Raw genomic sequence first — 19,078 nt, 5'->3', positions numbered from 1 at the left:
CTCTGAAAAATGGACAACTCTCTGTGTGGAACCAGCTGAAATTAGGGCCAAAGATACTGCCTGCATTAGTCCACCTCTTGGTTGGGTTAAAGAGAACTTTGGTGCGGCTTTTGTGAATGATGGCACTCATGCTACGGTACCCTTTAAAACTCTACCATACAGAGCAAAGGAGATGCAAAGGAGTTCATAGATGCTTGCAGAGATGGAACTGATAATGCACCCTGGATGTGGAGACAATTCGTCCCTAGATTCACATGATGGAGGTACCATAGTTGCATAGGTTTGGGCCTGCTGCTAATCGCTTGCTGGAGGCTTATAAAATGCTTTTGAAGGTATTTCATTGGTGAAGAGTGGCGGAGCCAGGGGGGCCAGGGTACACCCTGGCTCACCCTCAATTTCTTCCTTAAAAGTGACTAGTATATATATGAAAATGATTTTGTTACTAAAGCCTCACTGTAACCGACCAAAAATAAAAACCCCCTTCCCTTAACTAACATGAGAAAGTTTTCCATCTCTAATTTTATGTATTTTGATAAACAACACTTTTGGCAAGTGTTTTTTCTTGTTTGGAAAAACAAAAAAGATGAAAGAGAAAAAAAGAGTAATAACATTCTAGTCTCAGTCCCAATAATTCATATGTATGTTTATTGGTATGTTTTCTAAACCTTAATTCCCCAATCTCTTATTTTTTTAGTTTTTTTTATAATGAATTTTATTAGTTATAATTCAATTTTGTATGTAATGAATTCAATTCATCGGTTACTTGAGTCCATTACAATTTTAATTTGTTGCATAAAATTGTAGTAAATTTACTTTTGAATCTACTTAAGGCATTGATTGGAATTTTGGGATTGAATGAAAACGAAAACAATTAAAATAAATGCTAAAGTGACACAAAAAAAAATGTACTGGTGTCTAAACATGTACAGTTTAAAACAATGGTGGAATTATAAACCATGTTGGCGCAACAAGCTAGTTTGAAAATCCAAATTTTGCTTACCCACTATAGATTTTTGAGAAAGCGTAAACATGAGAATTATATTTCCAATCCAGAATTTGTAAACACTTTGTAAGTCTGTAACACCATTTTTTGCTATTAATATTAATTACCTTTTAGCCAAAAAAAAAAAATGTCTAAACATTTTATAATATTCTTTATTGCTCCTAAGTGCTTATATTTTTTTCCCAATGCCTTTTGGACTATTTTTCTTACAGTTCCAAAGAATTCATTGCTTTTTTCATTTGTGGAATTTTAAAGTGGTTTCCATAAGCATATATATTTGTAAGAAGCATATATTTGTAGGCACTTTCTTCTTAAGTTCCTAATTTTCTAAACTAAATGTCCGTGTATTTTTATTTATTTTTTCCTCCTAAATCGATCTATTAAGCAATCTAGTTTTTTGTAATTCCAAAATTTACATGTCTTTTGTGATGGGATTCGAATTGTGTTTTTTTCTTTTTTACTTTTAAAAAATATGCAAGGGAAAACAAAAATTCGACAAATTGGGTGTTATTTTATTTTAGTTTTTATATAGTGACTAGTTGTGGCTCACCCTCACCCAATTTCCTGGCTCCGCCACTGTTGGTGAACATTCTTTCATTTTACGTAAAGAACACAATTTATCTCTTCTTTATCTGATATGAAGTGCTGACCGTGCTACCAAGAAACAGTCAACCAGAGCTCTGAACACACAAATTTTCAATTTTTACATCGCCCATCAATTTCTTTCTAGATATGCTATTGTACTAAGAAAAGCCTGATGACATTAGTTTGCTTCCTACATATGCTAAATGGCTCATATTTGTTATGCTTAAAAAAGAACAACATCTTCCCATGATTGGCAATGTTCAAGGTTCCAAACTCTTATTTGTTCACATCATTCATCAGGGTATTCAAGGCTCTTCACCTTGAAAAGAGACCATTTTCCCGTATTAGAAGCTAATGCTACGACTCATATAGTTAGAGCTAGATAATTTCTGAAGACATTTTATGTTTCGTGTTCAATTTCAGTTCCTTTGGACCTTGAGGAATATCTAAGATTCACATGCAACGGTGTGAATCATGCAACGGTGTCAGCAAGATCATCTGAATCAACTAAGGATCAGCCCTCATTCATCACAAGCTCTAGTTACATCTGTTATCAGGAACCATAATAGGGAAAGGGGTAACATACTGTTGAAGAAAGGCAAGGAAGGATGTAACTCTAAGGGGAAGATAATGATGCCAACCACCATCTGAGACTATTCATGGTGGGAGGTGATTGTAATTGGAAAATCTACAGAAAAAATAACAAACCTTCTCACATAAGCTTCCAAAAAATGCCATGTTGCTGCTAGATCATTAGAGTCAGGTGAAGGCAATGGGACAGCAGGAGTAGCGGGGACAACTAATGTGGCATTTTTGCTTACTGCCCTTCATCTCTCAGTTTTTGCATTTCGTCTAATTTAATTTTATTTAATTTTTGTGTTTTGTCACACCTCGACCTGTATTAATCTAAAACATGTTACATATTAATTTTCTCCACCCAATTTTCTCACCTAGCACGTGCAACGCACGTGCCGGTTTACTATTAATGCAAATTTAATCGAAGTGTATGCATGATGACAAGACAACAATGTTATAGGTTTGTTCTCTTGGCCCAACTCTAGCCATTCCAAGATCTTGACGTTCTTGGAAGTTGTAACTGAATTCCTCCATCGTGCTACTCTTAGAACCCAAAGTTTCCCAGTTCAAGCGCATAAAAACCTGACACAAATAGCTCTACCCTCTGCTGCCCTGACTTTTTATTAAAACATTTATCAAGTGAGAGGAGCGAACGTTCTGGGCCGGGGGTATGTGGACAAAAAGTCATTTGGTTGGTTTCTGTTTGTTCTCATTTCTCATCTCTTCTCTTCGTCTCTCTCCCTCTCCGCTCACGCCCCCACTACACAGCAGTATACTAGTTTTAAAATCCGAATGATCCCCAGTTATAAATTAAGACCATAACTTAGCACCAGCTCTGCAGAAATTGCTTTCTTTTCTACCAGCGCTGTAAAACTATCACAGGGAGTGCGTCTTTTCTCCACCGACTCATCGTAAAGCTCACGAGCTCTTACCATGTTACCATTCCAATAGTGGCCGCTGATTAATGTTTCATAAATAGTTTTATTCGGGTTTATTAGCCGCCTCTTTCATAACTTGTAGATACTACTCTGCCCCATCCTTCAATTTCCCAACTCGGCATAGGCTTCTGATGATCGATGTGTATGCCATAAAACCGAGTGAGTGCTTCCTACATTCCGTTTCATAGTAGAGCTTAAGAACCTACTGCACCTCACCTTCCGTCCCATATCCATCCATAATGTATAGGAGTAGCCAGTAGGTGGCCTCGTTTGGGAGGAAACCTTTCTCCAGCATAACAGTTAGCATGGCATTGGCTTTCTGCACATCTCTTATATATATATATATATATATATCACACAACTTTCTAATTACCACTAGTTTTTGAACCCGTTCTACGAACGGGTGCCGTTATATTAAATTATTGTAAAAAATATTAGCAACTATGCATAGCTATGAGATATGAAAATTATATTAATCAGTCATTCAAATTTCTTGCACCACTTTTTATAAAAAGAAAGCACCAAACCTTGATAAAACTCATCGACTTCTTTTTGTTGTTAGGTTAAATAATAGAAGTTTGATTGAAACTTTGTAAGAATGCCCAATATGACGAAGATAATATTGAAGTTACTTGAATAGCATGACATTCTTAATCATAATAAAAAAAATTATGATAAACACTACTTAAAATGCAAAACTATATTTGTCGAGACATTTATTCCTCCTACATATAATACAAACATGTTTTAGGGTTATTAGTTCAATGCATTTGCATCAAGTTTCTGATTTTCCATTAATTATTCTTTGAGGTTAGTTCAATGTAGTACGTTGCATTCAGTTTCCAATTTCTCATTAATTACTTTTTGAGGTTAGTTCAATGCAGTTGTATCAAGTTTCCGATTTCCCGTTAATTATTATTTGAGGTTAGTTCAGTGCAATTGCATCCACTTTATAATTTTCCGTTAGTTATTCATTAAGGTTAATTCAGTACAGTTGCATCAAGTTTTTGACGTTTCGTTAATTACTCTTTGTGATTTGTTCAATACATCTGCATCCAGTTTCTGATTTCCTGTTAATTGTTTTTCTAGGTTAGTTCGATAGTTTACAATTTCTAGTTATTTATGCTTTGAGGTCAGTGCAATACAGTTACATCCGGCTTCCGATTTCCAATTCACTATTCTTTGAGGTTATTTCAATGCATTTGCATCCAATTTCTGATTTTCCGTTAGTTAATCTCTAATTTTAGTTTAATGTAGTTGCATCCATTTTATGATTTTTCGCTAATTATTCTTTGAGGTTAGTTCAATACAGTTGTATCCAATTTCCAATTTTATGTTAATTGTTTTTTGATGTTAATTCAATGCATTTACATCAAGTTTTTGATTTCATGTTAATTATTTTTTAAGATTAGTTCAATGCACTTAGATCAAATTTATAATTTCCTGTTAATTATTCATTTAGGTTAGTTCAGTGTAGTTTCATCCATTTTTCAATGTTTTGTTAATTAGTCTTTGAGATTAGTTCATTGCAATTGCATTTAGTTTCTAATTTTCCGTTAATAATTCTTTAAGGTTAGTTCAATACATCTGCATCTAGTTTTTGATTATTTATGCTTTTAGGTTAATTCGATGCAATTACATCATGTTTCTGATTTCCCGTTAACTATTCTTATAGGTTATTTTAATGCATATTTGCATTTAGTTTCTGATTTCCCACCAATTATTCTATGAGGTTAGTTCAATGCAGTTGCATTCCATTTTTGATTTTCTGTTAATTATTTTTTGAGTTTAGTTAAATGCATTTGCATACAGTTTCTGGTTTCCCATTAATTATTATGTGAGGTTTGTTTGATGTATTTGCATACCATTTACGATTTTCCGTTAAATATTTTTTAAGGATTTGCATCCAATTTCTAATTTTCTGTTAGTTATTCTCTGATGTTAGTTTAATGCAATTGCATTAAGTTTATGATTTCTAGTTAATTACTTTTTGAGTTTAGTTTATTGTATTTGCATAAAGTTTTCGATTTCCCGTTAATTACTTTTTGAGTTCAGTTATGTATTTGAATCCAATTTTCGATTTCCTTTTAATTATCCAATGTGGTGTGTAATACCAACTTCTACTGATCCATCTGTAGTTTCCTTGCAAACATGACATAAAAAATAAATTATGTTTGATTTACTATGTGGGATCATCAAAGATTATCTAGTTCCCGATTTCCCATTAATTATTCTTTAAATTATGCATGACTCACTATTTGAAATCTTCAAAGATTATCTACGAACGGGTGTTATTATATTAATTATTCTAAAAAATATTTGCAAATATGCATAACTATTATATATTAATATTATATTAATCACTCATCCAAATTTCTTATAACGTGTGTTTCGACCAGATATGATCAAAACATCAAGTGTTGATAAAAGAGACGAAGAACGTAGAAAAGTAATTGGAAAAATGATGGTGAGCGGGGGAATGATGAGACTCACCTTCTTGGGTTGCTTTACGCATCAAATTATCAATGGAATCAAGTCTCAAGAACGTAGTTCTGAATGAAAAATAGTTTGGTATTTATATAGGTAGAGTAGAGAGTCCTTGTAGCTCAAGTAATCTTGTAGCTTGAGTAATTGTGATAGACTATAACTTTCAACTGATAATTATCTCTTTGATAAGAAATGAATCTGGACATAAATCAATGTATATTAGTGGCAAACCATATGGCTAAGGTTCAGCTTTAGACACATGAGTTAATGGCCCTGTACATTGATCCATGGTATTGCAAATTGGGCTTTAGCCCTGTCGATTAAATGAATAAAATAGAGACCCCTAGTAATGGACGTTTGCCACGTAGGTGGGGGTTGAAACACCGCCCCCTCTTTGTCATGCGAACAAAATTCACATGGCAAAGAAGAGAAGACAAATGAGCGGAATGTATAACGAAGTGTCGTGCGAAAGGAAATGATAGGAAAACTGATTGTCAAAAAATCGTGAATTATCGGGAACGAAAAAATGTCAAACTAACATATACGGAACGTAATTAAATAAAAGATGGCCGAAAAATGCACGAACGCATCACGTAACAATACGAAAGTTGATTACGACGACGTGTGCCAGCGGAATAGCGATACTAGGTATAGACCGATTGAAATTAAACGTAGGGGTAGTATAGTAATAATAGTAATAAAAGGAAGTTAAATACTAATTGGACTCAAATGTTTCGGATAAGATAAGAATTGAGAGTAGAGATGAAATTGGAGTTGGAGAAGAATCCCACCAGCACTGGAAAACCCGCTCGTAAACCTATATAAGTGCTGTGCCGCATATCCCAATTCAAGAAAAAACCATTACGCTCATCCAATAGACGTGGGCAAGAAAAGTTTTGGAGTCGCAGAAAGCTCGTCCTCTTCCGTAGTACTGCCGCTCTAGAACGCTATGTTCCGTCTCAATCAGGTACGTTCTCTCACCATCAGCTCTTCTCATATATCTCGCTTTGACACTGTAGGCTCTTGATGACTCACACTTGGGGCTCTAGAATGTCCTGCCCTTGAAAGTGGAGAAACCCTAGCTTGACCTTCACGCCATAGCAATCCGTTCCCAGCTACGTTGTTCCGCAGAACCAGCAGAGAGGGTGCGACAAGCGTACTACCCAACATCTAACTCATCAAGCCTGCGGAGTAGGAGATATCACCAAACACCCCTTGGCCCCGAAGATTCAACCCGTCTAGGTGGGGAGCTCGGGTGGTATGAGGGAGATGTCTCTTTGTCGACTTCGAGAAACCGGTGGGGAAAAAATGCATGGCGGTGCTGATTTTTAGGTGGGTCGCTTTCCATCAGCAGCGAGCATCGCGAAAAGAAATCTCGCCGTCTTTGCCCATAGAGAAAACGACCTTACCTTGGCTTGTGTAAGGGTCAACATAGGTGGCGACAAAAACATATTAACTTTGGTTTGTTTGTAGACCCTCCTCAAGATCGGCCGAGAAGATGGTGAGGTGGCCCATCTTGATGGCGCCGATAAAAGCGAAAACATGTTACAAAACAAAACAAGACACGTCAAGCCGAAAAAAGGGGCACCGTGACTTGTTTTGCCTTAAACCCGACCGGTTCCAATCGGAGTTAATAAATCCGGTTTTGAGCAATCGACCCGTTTTTTTAGGTAGAAACTACCGCATCTATACTGGCGAAAAATACTACCGAAAGAAAACTTCGATGACGATCACAGACTTGGTGAGGTGGAAAGAAGGTGACGATACTGGCGACTACACAAAACCGCGTCGATGGTCGCTTAAGGAAATACAGAAAATACTAGTACTCGAGAAATTTGAGATGGATGAAGTGTACGAATTTGAAACGAAAGTTGAAGAAGATGAAGTAGTAATGGCTTACACACAATTAAATTGCAGGAGTGCAATTCCGTTGAGCAAAGAAATTGCGCAATTATTGGAGTGGTGGCAAATTGCACCGGGACAACTGCCAATATCGTTCTGGTTAATCTTTACAAGAGCACACTGTTTTCAAAATGAATTTAACAGAAGGTTTGGGGCTCAAGAAATCTTTGCGTTGATACGACCGAAAGCCATACTGATGAAAGGGTACATAAAATTTGAAGTTGAATTCAAGGATTCAAACAGAACTTTTAAGGGTTCCCAAAAGTATACACCAGATGGGATAGATTTCTGTACCGCTTGCGAGGGAAGTGGAATCCGACAGATTTTAAAGTGCCGAACAAATTTCGAGGTAAGCCAAAACATAAGTATTGAAAATTGTACTACGAGTAAACTGTTGACTAACACGAGTTATTTTGTGTCTAACAGAAAATACGAGTACACTACCAGACATTGAATTGGACAAGGAAGTGGATAACAACCTTCGTTTCTTCTTTCATGAATGTTCTGACGAAAGATTGGTAGATCTGAGCTACTTTGATGATATTGTTGATTTTCGACACTATGGGGGTAACGAACAACAGCCCGATAGGTCCAAGGAGACACATAGTGAAATGGCGAAGAAGAATAAGATTCTCAGAAATGCAATATTTGGCAGCGATAGCGATAATGAAAAAAAAGATGGAACGGAATTAACACAGCGAGAACTAGTGCTGAGCTTGCCAAGCACAAATAGCGAATTGTACAAAAGAAGATGTTCCACAAGAAAACGGGTGAACGGAGACCAAGAGAGACAACCAACATTACAATGTATGATGCCTCGAGGGACGAGACTACAATGCACAAAACATCCCAGATGAAATATAATACATTCTCAACATAAAGAGGAAAAGGTATGTACAGTAGAAAACACATATATGTAAAAGTGTGGTGAGATGTAATATCTTGCTCTGGTTTGGTATATACAGGAAAAGAATGGTGGGGAACAGAACGAAACAGTGATACTTACAAAAGATAGTGCAGCGAAGAACACAAAGTCGGTAAAAGAAAACAAACGGCAAAACAAAATGCAGGAGCAAAGAATCCAACCACCACTGGCAAGTACTATCAGGGGTAATACTACTCATGGAGGAAAACCACAGAATCTGTTAACAGTAAGTTGACCGTTGACTTTTACTATTGCGTTAGGACAGTAAAGAAATTTATGTCCAACACTAAACAGATGAAATTGGTAGATGAAGCAAATATGTTCAAGTCTGGAAGACGAAGCGAAGGTATCGCCAGGGGCCACGCCAATGGAGGGGCTCGAAAAATATCAAAACTGTGACCAGAATACGGAGAACATCGGAGAATATGACAGAGCATTGTCAATGATTTTCTATAGTATGAACCAGGTATGATAGTATTTTTTTTATCAATTATTGCAAACTTATGTTTAAGTCTGAAAGATTGATGAAATCAGATATTTTTTGCCGTAGGTTAAAACGACGGTAGTACGGGCCAAAGAAATTCATGAAAAAGTTGTGAAGAAAAGTATCGTTACGAATGAAGTCAATGCCGTAGAAGAAATAGAGAAAGTGAAGATACTCAACCGAAAATTGGAAGAGCCAAACAAAGCGTTAAGCGGAACCAACAGAGAGTTAGAAGACGAAAACAAAAACTTAACTGAGCGGACGGAAGAAGCCGAGTAGAGATCGTACGAAGACTTTGGGAAAGCCTGTGAGATAATGGAAGAACACAAACACTTAAAAGCAGATGTGATAGAATTAAAGTCACTCGTGGCGACCAAAGATCAGGAAGTTAAACGTGCGCAAAAAAAGGCAGAGAAAAATAACAAGCGAATGACAGATTTAAACGAGCGGCTCGGCAAAGATCACGTGCAAATGGCACATTGTGAATCGTTCGTAAGACAATTGACAGACACTTTAATAGAAACGGGAGATGAACTAGAACGTGAGAAGATGAATTACAAAGATTTGTACGAGTTGTATATGCGAAAAGTTTGTAAGGAACCGTTGGATTTGCCCAAACCAATGATCATGTGATTGTGCGTTTGTAATACCATAGAGCTAAAAATTCGTTTTTAATAAAATAAAGTATGTGTTGGCAATTGAATATCATTGTGATGTCAGATAACATACCTGTGGAAAATGGACAATGTTGTTGAATTATATAGATGACTCGAAATAGAATGAAACGCCCCCAATACTAATTTTAAGCTTGCAAAATTAGATTGAGCGAAAAAATGCTCCGACGCAGAACTGACGAAACGAAACGGGGTAACTTCATCAGATGTTGACATAGCGCGAGTAACCGACTAAGCGAGCGTAAAATCATTCAATTTAGACTGACGAAATTAAATGTGGTAAGTTTGTCAGATGTTGTCGTAGCGATAATACGACTATGCGAGCGTAACAGCATTCAACTTAGACTGCCGAAATTAAACGTGGTAATTTAAATTTTTTTTGTCGGGCGATAATAACGACTAAGCGGCGTAAAAAAGCGTTCAACTTAGACTGACGAAATTAAACGTGGTAATTTCGCCAGATTTTGTTGTAGCGATAGTAACGACTGCGGCGTAAAAGCGTTCAACTTAGACCCGACGAAATTAAACGTGGTAATTTCGCGGATTTTGTTGTAGTGATAGTAACGACTAAGCGGCGTAAAAAGCGTTCAACTTAGACCGACGAAAATTAAACGCGGGTAACTTCGCCGATTTTGTTGTAGCGATAGTAACGACTAAGCGGCGTAAAGCGTTCAACTTAGGATCGACGAAATTAAACGTGGTAACTTCGCCGATTTTGTTGTAGCGATAGTAACGACTAAAAAGGCGTAAAAGCGTTCAACTTAGACTGACGAAATTAAACGTGGTAATTTTGCCAAATTTTGTTGTAGCGATAGTAACGACTAAGAGAGCGTAAAAACGTTCAACTTAGACTGACGAAATTAAACGTGGTAACTTCGCCAGATTTTGTTGTAGTGATAGTAACGACTAAGCGAGCGTAAAAACGTTCAACTTAGATTGACGAAATTAAACGTAGTAATTTCACCAGATTTTGTTGTAGCGATAGTAACGACTAAGCGAGCGTAAAAGCGTTCAACTTAGACTGATGAAATTAAACGTGGTAATTTCGCCAGATTTTGTTATAGTGATTATAAGGTTCGCTAGAACCAAAATCATACCATTGGAACTGAAGTGAATGAACTACTTCTTTATTGATTACCGAGTCTTAAAAAATGCAAAGATAACAACGGAAAATACATGCCTGAACTGGAAACAAACTAAATATTGTATTATTTTATTTCTCCAGGATAATAGAAAAAACACAACTAAAATCTATTTATAGAATTTGCGCAGATGAAACGCATTCCACGGCTTACCGAGAACATTCCCATCTAAATCTCGGAGAAAATAAGATCCTTTGGTGGCAGGGCGATCTATGATGTATGGACCTGTCCAGTTTTCTCCAAATTTACCGGAATCTATCAACCTCGTCTTTCGACAGAGTACCCAGTCATCTTTCTCAAACACTTTAAGTCGAACTTTCTTATCATATCTTCGTTTCATATCAGCTTGATAACGAATTAACTGTTGAAGACCAACATCTCTTGTCTCATCTATCAAGGCTTTGGCTTGAGCAAGTGCTTGATCATTCAACTCCAATTCCACGTTAGAAGTTCGTGTGGTTGGTGACATCAACTCTGTAGGCAAGACCGCTTCCGTTCCGTAAGCAAGATTAATCGGAGAAAATCCAGTTGAATGCTTAGGTGTGATTCAATAAGCCCACATAACCGCAGGAAGTTCTTTAACCCAATTTCCTTTGGCCTGTTGAAGTTGTCGTTTGAGCATTGCAAGAATGGATTTGTTAGTAGCTTCAGCTTGTCCATTAGCTTGAGGATGGTATGGTGCCGAGAAATTGTGATTAATTCTCAAGTCAGAACAAAATTGTCAAATTTCTTCAGCATCAAATTGTTTGCCATTGTCGGAAGTCAATGATGTTGGAATACCGAAACGACAAACAATGTCTCGCCATGAGAATTTTTTAACATCAGAAGCATGGATCTGGGCTAAGGGCATAGCTTCAGCCCACTTGGTAAAATAATCAGTTGCGACGAGTAAGAAACGAACACTGCCAGGAGCTTTCGGAAGAGGACCGACGATGTCAAGACCCCACTTTGCAAACGGTCAAGGGCTCAAGATTGGATGAAGTTCCGTTGCTGGAAGATTTCCCATATTAGCATATTTCTGACAAGGAACACACTTCTCAGACAAACGCTTAGCATCCTTTTGCATGTACGGCCACCAGTATCCTTGTGTCATTGCTCTATGAGCGAGACTTCGCCCCCGGGAGTGGTTCCCACATAGGCCTGAATGAATTTCCGCCAGGACGAGCAAACCTTCAGCTCTGCTGAGACAACGAAGCATAGGGTTAAGACTTGTGCCTTTGCGATAAAGTTGCAACAGACCGTTCGAAGTCGATATGAGACAATATTTCCAAGCATCGCGTTTGACACGATCACCCACTTTATGATCGGGAGGCAAGATGTGATCATGTAAATATGTGATATAAGGAAGACGCCAATCATCTTCGTCACAAGGTGTAAGCGGAAAACTTAGCTCTATATCAGGAACCTCTGGAGCATTGTCAGCTTCATGATCGTCGTCGGTATGGACCGAGACAATATCATTGACAGGATCATTATGGTCATCTGATAGCATAAGTTGTGGATCAAGCGTTTTCTCTGCAATGATAGCTTGATTATCAAGATCACGCTTATAGCGCTTCGAGTCGACCGCGGGAGATATCAAATTGGCATGACGTGATTCCTCAGAAAATGTCTGAGTGAAAAAACAACTCTGAGTGATGTACATATCGTGCACATCCTCGATGGACAGATCGATACTCGGTTCCTTTTGAAATTCAATGGTAATATGGCAAGGCTTATCTGACTTAACTGCCGCAGATAAATATGCGAGAGAATCCGCATGTCACACGTCATGACGCGGACGCTGCACAATAATGATAGAATCAAAATTTCGAGCTATCCGATGAATTAAGTCCACATAAGCCGCCATTCTATCGTCACGAGCTGGATACGATCCACCAAACTGGCTAGCAACTAACTTAGAATCTGTGAATAATTGTAGCTTAGTCGCCCCCAAGTGAAGAGCAGTGCGCAAGCCACAAATGACAGCTTCGTACTCGGCTTCATTATTTGAAGCGTCAAAACCCAAACGCACTGACTTCTCAATTTTTTCTCCATTCGGTTGCAAGATTACACACCCAATACCGGAGCCATACTTATTATGCGAACCATCAGTGTAAACAATCCAACAATCAGCAGATACATCTGATAAGTTTGGCAAATCATCGTCCCTACGAGGTAATGGCGTGTTGTCGACGACATTCTCTTCGTCTAGTAATTCGTCAGACATAAGAATATCCTCAATTGGAAAATTAGCCATTAGTGAAGCCAAAACTTGTCCTTTCTCAGCTGTGCGAGTTTCAAACACAATGCTATAAGCGCTAAGGTAACTTTCCCATTCTGCGAGGTGACTTGATTCCTGAGCATTGCGAAAAAGCTTTCGCAGTGGATATTCGGTATAAACTTTGACGACTAGTCCCTGGAAATAAGGCTTAAGACGTCGGGCAGCATGAACCAAGGCCAATGCATTTTTCTCCACTCGAAAATATCTTGTTTCAGCAGTTGTAAGAGTCTTGCTAACAAAGAATATAGGATGACCATCGCCACCGTTGACAAATAAGACGGCACTTACGGCATGATCAGTAGTGGCTAAATACAGACCTATAGGCTGCCCCGTTACTGGACTGGCAAGAACTGGAGGTTGGACTAAGTATGCTTTCAAATGATGAAATGCAAGTTCACAGTCCTCTGTCCAAATTGATGCGTCTTTCAATGTTTGGAAAAAAGGACGGCATCGATTAGAATACCGAGAGATAAAGTAATTTAGGGCAGCCAAGCGTCCTGTAAGTCGTTGAATTTCTTTCTTTGACGTCGGAGAAGGCATTTCAAGGATAGCTCGAATCTGATCCAGATTTGCTTCAATTCCGCGTCTAGTCATCATGTATCCTAAGAATTTACCAGATGATAAACCGAAAGAACACTTAGCCGGATTCAAACGAATGTTGACATTGGAGAGTCTGTCGAAAACAACTTACAAATCAGTAAGATGATCAGGTGCTTCTGTAGATTTGACAACCATGTCGTCGATGTATGCTTCGACTGTCTTTCCAAGTAGGTCAGAAAAAATAGTGTTGACTAGCTTTTGATATGTGGTTCCAGCGTTTTTCAAACCGAAAGGCATTACCTGGTAATAGTAAATGCCTTGGTCTGTAATGAATGCAGTGAACTCTTGGTCCTCAATGAATAACGAAATCTGATGATAACCAGAATAAGCATCCAAAAAAGACAAACGTTGAAAACCAGATGTTGCATCGACCATTTCAGATATACGAGGCAATGGATACGAATGAACCGGACAAGCCTTATTGAGATTTGTGAAATCGATACAAACACGTAATTTACCATTCTTTTTAGGCACTGCGACAACATTTGACATCCATGTTGGATAAGTCACATGCCTTATAAAGTTAACAGACAAGAGAAGGTTGATTTCGTCTTTCACTTTCATCTTTCTATCGGGGGCCATCCTTCGGGGCATTTGTCGAACTGGCTTTGCATTGGGATCAATGTCGAGTTTATGACAAGCCACCAAAGGATCTATACCAAGCATTTGCTCTATTTGCCAAGCAAAAACATGATTATTCTTCTGCAATAACAAAATAAGCTCTTGTCTCTCTGCTTCTGGAAGTTCGGCTGAAATAAAAGTAGTCTCTTCAGGGAGTTGGCCAATTTGAACTTCTAAAAGTGGATCGACTATCGGGGGTCCTTCAACATTTCTATTGGCAGAGTAAACTGAAGGTCCCGGATGCTGTAATTACTATTTGACGGCGTTGGAACTTAGAATAGTTCGTCCAACAACTTCAGACTTCTTATAGTCATCGAGAACATTGTCGTGGCAAATTAGAGATGCCAGTTGATCGCTGCGCACCTTACAGACTTTTTTATTGAATGGGAACTTGATGGCTTGATGATATGTTGAGACGACAACTTCCATATAATGAATCCAATCGCGACTAAGGATGACATTGTAAGGGGATTTACAATCCATCAATAGGAAATCAATATTGACTTCCTTCTGCATAAGAGTGACCGGGAGAGACACCTTTCCAATGCAATGAGTAGCGGTACCATCAAAACCAACGATAGGCACATTTTCAGGGGTGACCAAGTTATCAATAAAAGGAATACTTGATAACACTCAGAAAACATGATGCTAGCTGAACTACCAGTGTCGATCATTATATGTTGTACGCACATACAGCTGATATACGCAGTTATCATGACAGCATCATAAAGAGGAATATGCACGCCCATTAGATCTTGGTCAGTGAAACATAATGGTTCATCTTCAATAGTCTCTGTGCGAAAACCTTCCACGAAATTGATCCCGTTAACTTCGTAAGAATTAGACAGATATTTGACTTTAGAACGACGAGCATTTTTCCGCTGAGTATTGGACAATGAATCAATGATGGCATGTCCAACCTTAATGACATTGTGATCGATGATAGTTAAAGCTTGAATTGTTACTTTCTTCGCGCATATTGATCAAGTTTCCCATTCTGCACAAGCTTTTCAATTCTTCCCCGCAAAGACCGGCAATTCTCCGTCTCATGACCATAATCATTATGAAATTTGCACCATAACGATTTATCGCGAGTTGTTTTAGTGTCGTCGCGCAAGGAAAACGGCGGAGTGAGCAGACTCTTATCCTTGATTTTGTCGTAAACTACCGCATATTTGGTATTAAGCGGAGTTAATTCAAAATCAGTAAAAGGCTTTCCGGTCCTGCTCGTGGAGTCTTCTTTCTTATCACGAGGCTTCCGACCGGGTTCTTTGTTGATCAAAAGTCGAATTCTTCGTTTATTTCGCTGATCATTGAAATCCTTTCCTTTATTATCTTTGTCACGAGAAGTTCGAGCTGCCGTGTCGTCTTCAACATTGATAAATTGTTGAACTCGTTGGTATAATGCACGTCTGGAAGATGGAATATCCCGAACAAGAGAATTGTATAACCCATCTTTATCGAACAAGATAACTTCTTTAAAAGCGTAAACCACCATTAGATCGGATTGTTCAGATATCTCAGCTGCAGCTTGGCAGAAACGAGCGATAAAACTACGGAGAGTTTCCTCACGTTGTTGCTTGATGTTGAAAAGAACTCGGACTCCATTTGGACGTTTTAGATTATGATGAAAACGTCTTGAAAACTTTTTGGTTAAGTCCTTGAACCGACGAATAGAGCGCGGAGGTAATTCTCTAAACCATACCAATGCTTCCCCTTTTAATGTAGAAGGGAAAAATTTGCATTTTAAAGCATCATCACCTCCCGATAAAACCAGTTTGTTTGTGAAATTAATCACATGAAGCATAGGGCAACCCTCGACATCATCATATTTGTGTGATGATTTTTCCTAATCAAGAAACACAAATATTTTGTTGATGATCAAAGAACAACTAGAAGTATTGAATCAATAAGAAGAAGAGATTTAGAAGATGATGAGTTGAACCACGTTCTTTAATGGCTGCCTACGTATCCTGTGTATAGGAATCAAACTCAAAGCGTAGTTCAACTATTCTATTTATAAGAATAGATGAGGTTTCCCAATTAGTGTTTAACTAGGAGACCGTCTCTTGTTAAGTATCATCTTGATGAATAGATGAGATTTCCCAATTAGTGTTTAACTAGGAGACCGTCTCTTGTTAAGTCTCATCTTGACTTTTCTAGAAGCCTCATGTTTCCCAAGTCAAATAGGTCTCCTTTATTGACTTAAAAAACTGAAAAACATATTTTAGGTTCGGATTGGGAGTTGGAGTTTCAAACTTAGTAGTTCCGGATTTGGTGTTCCTAGTCAGGAGTTGGTTCTCCGAGCCTACCACTCGAACTAGATCTGAACCTCCAGTTTTCCGAGCCTACTACTCTAACCGGTTTCGAACCTCCAGTTCTCCGAACCTACTACTCCAACCGGTTTCGAACCTCCAGTTCTCCGAGCCTATTCCAACCAATTCCGAACCTCCTCTTCTTATTTCACTCCTAAACCTATGAGGTGAGTTAGTCAGGACCTGGACTTAAAGTGTGTTCTGATACTTCCTACCCACACTAAGACCATACCCGAGCGTTTAAGAAGATGTTGTCACGTGTTACATATTTATTTTCTAAAATATGCACACAGATGCCCCCCTTTTTTATTCATGGGTTGTGAATCAAACCCTTAAAGAAAAAGGCCGGGTACAAATGTATTTTAGTGTAAGGAATTGTAAATTTAGACCTGCCATGACCATGCCCCCCGAACCTTGTATATTAGGCCGAACCTAGTATATGAGGAGCTAGCTCAAGAAATTGAAATTTGTCAAGTCCGGACATCCCAAATATTATAATGATCCGGACTTGGACATTAGGAACTTGTGGAACCCGGACCTGCCATGCTTTGTGATTACCCAGACCTAGAATACTAGCGCATGTAAGGGACCGAACATGGTCAGATGGTCCGGACGTAGGTAGATTTCATCAAATCACCTTGACTCGGAAGTGCAACCCGGAGCTGGAAGTGAAATCCGGAGCTGGGCCTTGCGAAACTTGAGTTGGGCCTTGCAAAATTGAGCTGTTGAACATAACAAAAGGATACCCTTCGTTAACTTCTTCCTTCATCCTTTGAGTTTTGCCCAACACGAATTCTCGCCAATTTTCTTGCTGCCCCCACTCAAATAATGGATGAATCAAATAATTTGAACATAACAACTGAAGAAACTCTACCAACAAGAGCAGTATGAGGCTCGCAAAGTCATTCTCAGTGGAGGATGAATCATAGGTAACAAACTCAAAGTTAGTTTTGAACAAGCTAGGTAGTGCATCGGCACATGAAGCAACAACTTGCAATAACTCAAAACCACACTCATTCATCCGAAGTTGGGAATACTTGAGCAGGAGATGTGAAGCCCACTACTCATCCGGAATTGAGTCATCCGGAAGAGAGAATAAAGGAGAATCTTTATACTTGTGGAAGGATTCATTTTCTTGCTGAACTCCTTTTCTCTTTCTAGAATTTGTTTCCTCGCTGAACTCCTTTTCTCTTTCTATTTGTATAGCTCTTTTATAGTTCTGAACACTATATAAACCTCCTGTGAGCCTCCATTACCACCTCAAATTTATAGTTAGACTTTTCTGTGATAATTTCTCCATTAGCAGACTGCCAGACACAAGGTGTTGAACCTGTATTTTCTTCGATTGATTGAGAGATTGAGTCCAAAGTGTGCTAAGGTTTGTGTAGAAGAACTTGAAGTTTTGGGTGTCAAGGTGTCAACAGCCACGTTTTTCTGTCTAAAGTTTTACTTTCAATGTCTCACCCATCAACGGGTCCTTTAAAACGGCAAAGGCAGTTTCGATTCAAGATATTGGGCAATGCCGTTTCGTGTTCAATTGCTATAGCAGTTCAGGTTATAAAGCAATTACCGATGTTTCTCTTTCGACCGCGCTGAAAACTAAAATCCCCACTTTTGACTGGAATATTATCCCATTCAGTGATATTTCTGATTTGGAAAAGATCCGTAACACATTTGCAATTCCAAAAGAAATCAAAATTGAATATCCATGGATCAACCTTGGAACCGATGAAAATCCCTTGATATTCCTTGGCTGAAAGTGGACTCGACTCCCCTTTGCCTTCGTTTATGGCGGATGCCCTTGAGTACTTCCAAGTCTCGATCAACGAGTAATGCCTTGGTTTGTTCGCAATGTCACATACATGCAAATATTGGGACGAAAGCACAATATATTGGTGACTTGTGGAGTGATGTCATACTTCTATAAACCGATGATCCTAAATAATGGAGATCGTGACTCTTTCTACTAAACCAGGAGTTGAACGCTGTCATATTATCACGAAGGTAAAACAACGATGACTACCGGGCGTAAATATGCTATCCGTAAACGGTGGTGAATGGGGTGATGTCACCTTTGATAATAATCGAAAAGGGATCCGGTCCGGCTTTTCTTTGTCAAAGGAGAGAGTGGGCGGGGACTCCCCGCTCTAACTCTTGTGGAATGAGATGCTTGTGATAGCCCTTATTGCACTCCCAAACTCGAGAAACGCCTCAAGTCCCATAGTTCCAGACCCATTATTAATCTCAGAGTATCTGACTATGTCACCAATGGAGTTGCAAGCTTTGGAGCCCGGAGTTGGGTATATGGGTGGGAACCCCGAAACTGCTAAAGCTTCGTACCCAAGGGAGGCCTTTATGGCAAAGAAGGTCCTTGGTCTTATTTCCAAGTCAAATTCTATCATAAAAAAGGGAGCTCCGAGCAAATCAAATAAACCTCCTCCCGAGGTTGTCAGGTTTGCGAAGGTGAGTAAGGCTATAAAAAAAAACATACCGAACGAGGAATTGGGCAAGCTTCCAACGCTATCATTCTCAATGAAGATGAAAATCCCATTAGAACTGAAAG

At 38.7% G+C, this 19,078-nt stretch overlaps 1 protein-coding gene across 1 annotated transcript; it reads right to left on the bottom strand.

The window, feature by feature from the left end:
* Nucleotides 1-12,478: 12,478 nt before the first annotated feature.
* Nucleotides 12,479-14,245, bottom strand: LOC147494845 (uncharacterized). The gene is made up of 5 exons (XM_086568262.1): nucleotides 14,094-14,245; nucleotides 13,820-13,888; nucleotides 13,594-13,652; nucleotides 12,826-13,383; nucleotides 12,479-12,696 (listed from the first exon to the last, which is right to left on the bottom strand). Exons 1-5 carry the CDS (start codon nucleotides 14,243-14,245, stop codon nucleotides 12,479-12,481), a joined length of 1,056 nt encoding a protein of 351 aa, XP_086424388.1.
* Between the last annotated feature and the right edge of the window lie 4,833 nt (nucleotides 14,246-19,078).

The sequence above is a fragment of the Coptis chinensis genome, chromosome 6 (assembly GCF_015680905.1).
Source record: "Coptis chinensis isolate HL-2020 chromosome 6, ASM1568090v1, whole genome shotgun sequence".
Taxonomy (NCBI): Eukaryota; Viridiplantae; Streptophyta; class Magnoliopsida; order Ranunculales; family Ranunculaceae; genus Coptis; species Coptis chinensis.
Note: the sequence above shows the minus strand (reverse complement) of the source record. Positions and strands in the feature narration are given on the sequence as shown.